The sequence below is a fragment of the Limulus polyphemus genome, unplaced genomic scaffold, assembly GCF_000517525.1.
Source record: "Limulus polyphemus unplaced genomic scaffold, Limulus_polyphemus-2.1.2 Scaffold3652, whole genome shotgun sequence".
Taxonomy (NCBI): domain Eukaryota; kingdom Metazoa; phylum Arthropoda; class Merostomata; order Xiphosura; family Limulidae; genus Limulus; species Limulus polyphemus.
In genome coordinates this window covers 117,441-121,863 of record NW_013669262.1, presented here as the reverse complement: position 1 = coordinate 121,863, position 4,423 = coordinate 117,441, and the positions used below count along the sequence as shown (strand labels likewise).

General features: G+C 35.1%; 1 protein-coding gene across 3 annotated transcripts in view; it reads right to left on the bottom strand.

Annotated features, from left to right (window-relative positions):
- Window positions 1–1,548: 1,548 nt before the first annotated feature.
- The window catches only part of LOC106469777 (phosphatidylinositol 3,4,5-trisphosphate 3-phosphatase TPTE2-like), a 15,572-nt gene continuing 12,697 nt past the window's right edge, over window positions 1,549–4,423 (bottom strand). For all 3 annotated transcript variants that reach the window (XM_022398335.1, XM_022398333.1, XM_022398334.1), the window contains exons 5-6: window positions 2,674–2,784; window positions 1,549–1,780 (exon numbers count right to left, since the gene is read on the bottom strand). In XM_022398335.1, the coding sequence (XP_022254043.1) occupies window positions 1,564–1,780; window positions 2,674–2,784 (328 nt within the window). In that variant the 3' untranslated portion in view covers window positions 1,549–1,563. The remainder of the gene's footprint in view (window positions 1,781–2,673; window positions 2,785–4,423) is intronic.

Below are 4,423 nucleotides of genomic sequence, written 5' to 3'. Positions count from 1 at the left end.
ATTTAACATGGCATAAGGTCAGCAGCTAACCACTGTCATTTAACATGGCATAAGGTCAGCAGCTAACCACTGTCATTTAACACATCATGAGGTCAGCAACAAACCACTATTATTCAACACATCATGAGGTCAGCAGCAAACCACTATTATTCAACACATCATGAGGTCAGCAGCAAACCACTACTATTTAACACATCATGAGGTTAGCAGCAAACCACTATTATTTTAACACATCATGAGGTCAGCAGCAAACCCGTGTATATATAGATTTGGTCCTTTGTGTTATCCTGTATGTAGCCACTGTATATATAGATTTGGTCCTTTGCGTTATCCTGTATGTAGCCACTGTATATATAGATTTGGTCCTTTGTGTTATCCTGTGTGTAGCCACTGTATGTATAGACTTGGTCTTTTGTGTTATCCTGTGAGTAGCCACTGTATATATAGATTTGGTCCTTTGCGTTATCCTGTATGTAGCCACTGTATGTATAGGCATGGTCCTTTATGCTACCCTGTATGTAGCCACTATATGGATATGCATATTTGAACGTATATATTTAAGTTGAATTCCATTAACTTTTCTGTAAAATATGCAGTATTGCTCTCATCATCTCGTTTGAAAGTTGATAAACTCTTATTATACATTATCTGATACAGCAAATCTTATTGAAATTTGTTTTTAAGATATGGTCAATTTAATGTAAGATAATAGTAGAAATAAGAAACAAGCTGACATACAAAGAATGTTATAAACTTTGGTAATTTCTTGTATTTCAGAGAGGGTGATTGCAATGTCTTTTCCTTCTACTGGTAAAATGTCTCTCTATAGAAATCCAATTGAGGTAGGAAAATCCCACTTTATTTTATTTTTATTTGGAGTACTTATTGTATTACAAATAAAAATTTACGTTGAATGTTTATTTTTTAATTATTTACTTGGTTGACTAAGTATATTCGTAATTGGTTCTAGATAACATTTCTAGATGTTTCACAGGAGCAGTTTGTTGATTTTTCTTAAGTTTTTTTTTATTGTACTCTGATAGTTCAAATATCTATTTCAAATGTATAGGCTGAAAAAACTTGTTGCTGACCTCATACTGTATTAAATAATAGTGGTTTTGTTGCTGACCTTATGCTGTATTAAATAATAGTGGCTTGCTGCTGACCTCATGATGTGTTGAATAGTAGTGATTTGCTGGTGAACTCATGATGTGTTAAATAATAATGGTTTGTTGCTGACCTCATGATGGGTTAAATAGTAGGGGTTTGCTGCTGACCTCATGCTGTGTTAAATAGTAGTGGTTTGCTGTGACCTCGTGCTGTGTTAAATAGTAGTTGGCTACATACAGGATAACACAAAGGACCAACTGCATTCACACAGAGGGTACAGACCAGCTTACACAAAGTATTAGTTTATAGATGGATGGACGATGAAGATTTTTATCTATCTATTAAACCTAAAAATAATAATTATTAAACACTTTCATGTTCTTTAAGATCATGTGGACCCCGACAGATTTCCACTTCATTTAGTGATTCTTTCTTTAAAACATACACAGAACCTCATTTGAACAAATTAACATTAGAGAATGATAAAGTGTTATTTGTCACTATTGTACTGATACCTGTTACGTAAGTTAAGTCCAAATCAAACCCATCTTTTTGGTATCTTCTTTTATTCTGGGATACTACATGCCTAGCCCCTTTCTCCAAGTGCTTCCTCTCAGTAAATAACCGAACAAAGAGGACAATCCGGATTAGTCGTCCAATAACAACTAACCTTAACAGAAAAAACTATATGTAATTTAACACAAATACTCAATGTATAGGTAAATTATAAATTTCCAGGTATGGTATAAATAGACTAATAGTCTCTAATCAATGGTCAACAGGTTAAAACATTTTTTTGGACAATTCAATAATTCTGAGTGCTCTTGATCATTGAGTAGTCAACAACTGTTAATAATAGTTTTAAGTTCACTTATATCAACCAAGTTTAAAACTATCTTGCGATTAGAACAGGCCTCCACAAATTTTTTCAGATCTAGGAGCCAGCCCGAAAAACTCATGATCCAGGTGTAACTAAACCAACTTCCTAGTACTGTTTGTACCAAGAAATGTATATTTATTTACTTTAACAGTCAATAATGCATGCTAACGATCACATGATATCAACAACCACTTGATAGTATTGCCTGAACTAACTGTCGTTGGTTCCATCCGAGACTAAAAATGTGCACCGATTAGTTAAATTGAGAAAAACAAAATGGTGTGAAGTGCTTCATTCCTGAAAAAACACGAAGTGCTGAATCCACCATTAAAATCATAAAAACAAAGTTGTACTTAGGGCTCAAAGTTAGCAAAAATAGTTCCAGACTTCCAATATATTATTTAACTTTGTTCTTGATGGAATAAATTAAATTCTTTATGACTCGATTTCATCATGTTTAAAACTACAAAAAAATACTGACTAAATCATATACAGAGAAGTTGTCAAACGTATATATAAACACGTCCAGTATCTGTGCATACAAAACACGTCCAGTATCTGTACATACAAAACATGGTAAAATCCCATAAGTATTTCAGCAAATTTAAGTATTTAATTATCAAAGAATATTACTTACAAAAGGTATAAAACTTTGTTCAGTTTGGAAGAGAAAATAAACTTACTTTGCATATCCAGCAATGTCTACAGCTGTGTAAATAACAGTCACCACAAATGCTACAATCACCACAGCAAAGTCAACTGCATTATACCATGTTTGAAAAAACTCCTTTGCTCTTCAAATAAATCAAAAATAAATTTTACAAAAAAGCATGGTTTAATCACAAAAGTTGTATATTATCAGAATACAGCAAAATCATCATTCTCATTCTACTACTTAAAACTAAAATATCATACAAATGTTTGATTATCAGAAGGTTTTAGCATACAACTTTCTGTGGCTATTAATTACAAAAATGAAACTTTCTGATAATCAAACAGCATACAACTTTCTGTGGCTATTAATTACACAAATAAAACTTTCTGATAATCAAACAGCATACAACTTTCTGTGGCTATTAATTACACAAATAAAACTTACTGATAATCAAACAGCATACAACTTTCTGTGGCTATTAATTACAAAAACAAAACTTTCTGATAATCAATATACTAAACATTTCTTTAGCTTTCAGTAACTGAGACTAAGTGAAACACATTCCATAAAATCTCTCATGTTAAATTAGAATATATTTTGCTACTGAAAACTTCATTAACTGTCAGTATTTTAATGTGTCATAAGTTTATATGCACACTATCCTACCAAAAGTCATGAGACACACCCCTGACTGCTGGAAAATGGGTGTGACGATGAAATATGCAAACAGTTTGGCCTATAAAGGTGATCAGTGGTTTGCTTGGAAGTCGTTTCTAACTTGTATGCTGAACGATGAGTATACAGAAAGAGCTAACAAAGTTTCAGAGGGGAAGGATAGTTGGATGTCATTTGGGGAAAATGTCTGTACTTGCTATTGCGCAACAACTAAACATTCCCAAGTCGACAGTTGGCAACGTGCTGAAGAAATGGAAGTCCATAGTTGACAATGAGCCCTAGAGACGACCAGGTAGGCGTAAAATACTGACTGACAGAAACCAACGCACCTTGAGAAGGCTGGTTACCTCATCTCGTTATCAGATCCTAGAGAATCTGTGTTTGGAGATGTGAGCAGCTACAGGCAATCCTATAAATGTTTCCACAACACGTCGAGAGCTGCATGCCATGAATTATCATGGAAGTGCTGCAGCCCACAAGCCATTGATAACAAAAACAAATGCACACCATCAACTGGCATGGGGCAAGGCACACCGAACCTGGATCAATGGAAATTGGTTCTGTGAAGCAACGAGTCACGCTACATGCTGTTCCAGTCTGATGGACGTATATGGGTATGAAGGATGCCTGGAGGATGCTTATTACCTGAGTGTGTTGTCCCAACAGTGAAGTTTGGAGGTGGTGGTATCATGGTCTGGAGATGCTTCTCAAGGTATGGACTAGGTCCATTGATCACAGTGCATGGACCCATGAATGTTGAGTCCTACATTGATGTTCTGAACAATTCTGTGTGTCCTGTATTGTGGCAAATTAATAGTACTGGCCCTTATACCTTCCAAAATGATAACACTTCATGTCACAAAGCAAGGATTGTGAAGGCGTGGTTTGAAGAAAATAACATCGGAACATTGCAGTGGCCAGCAGAAAGCCTCGACCTTAACCCAATAGAACATCTTTGGGATGAACTGTAACGCAAAATTAGAGCAAGGCCAAGGAGTAGTGGAGCACAATACCACCAGCTTTATACCAGAAATTAGTAGACAGTCTTCCATGACACATTGAAGCAGTCATTAAGGCCAAAGGAGGGTCAACATGCTATTAAT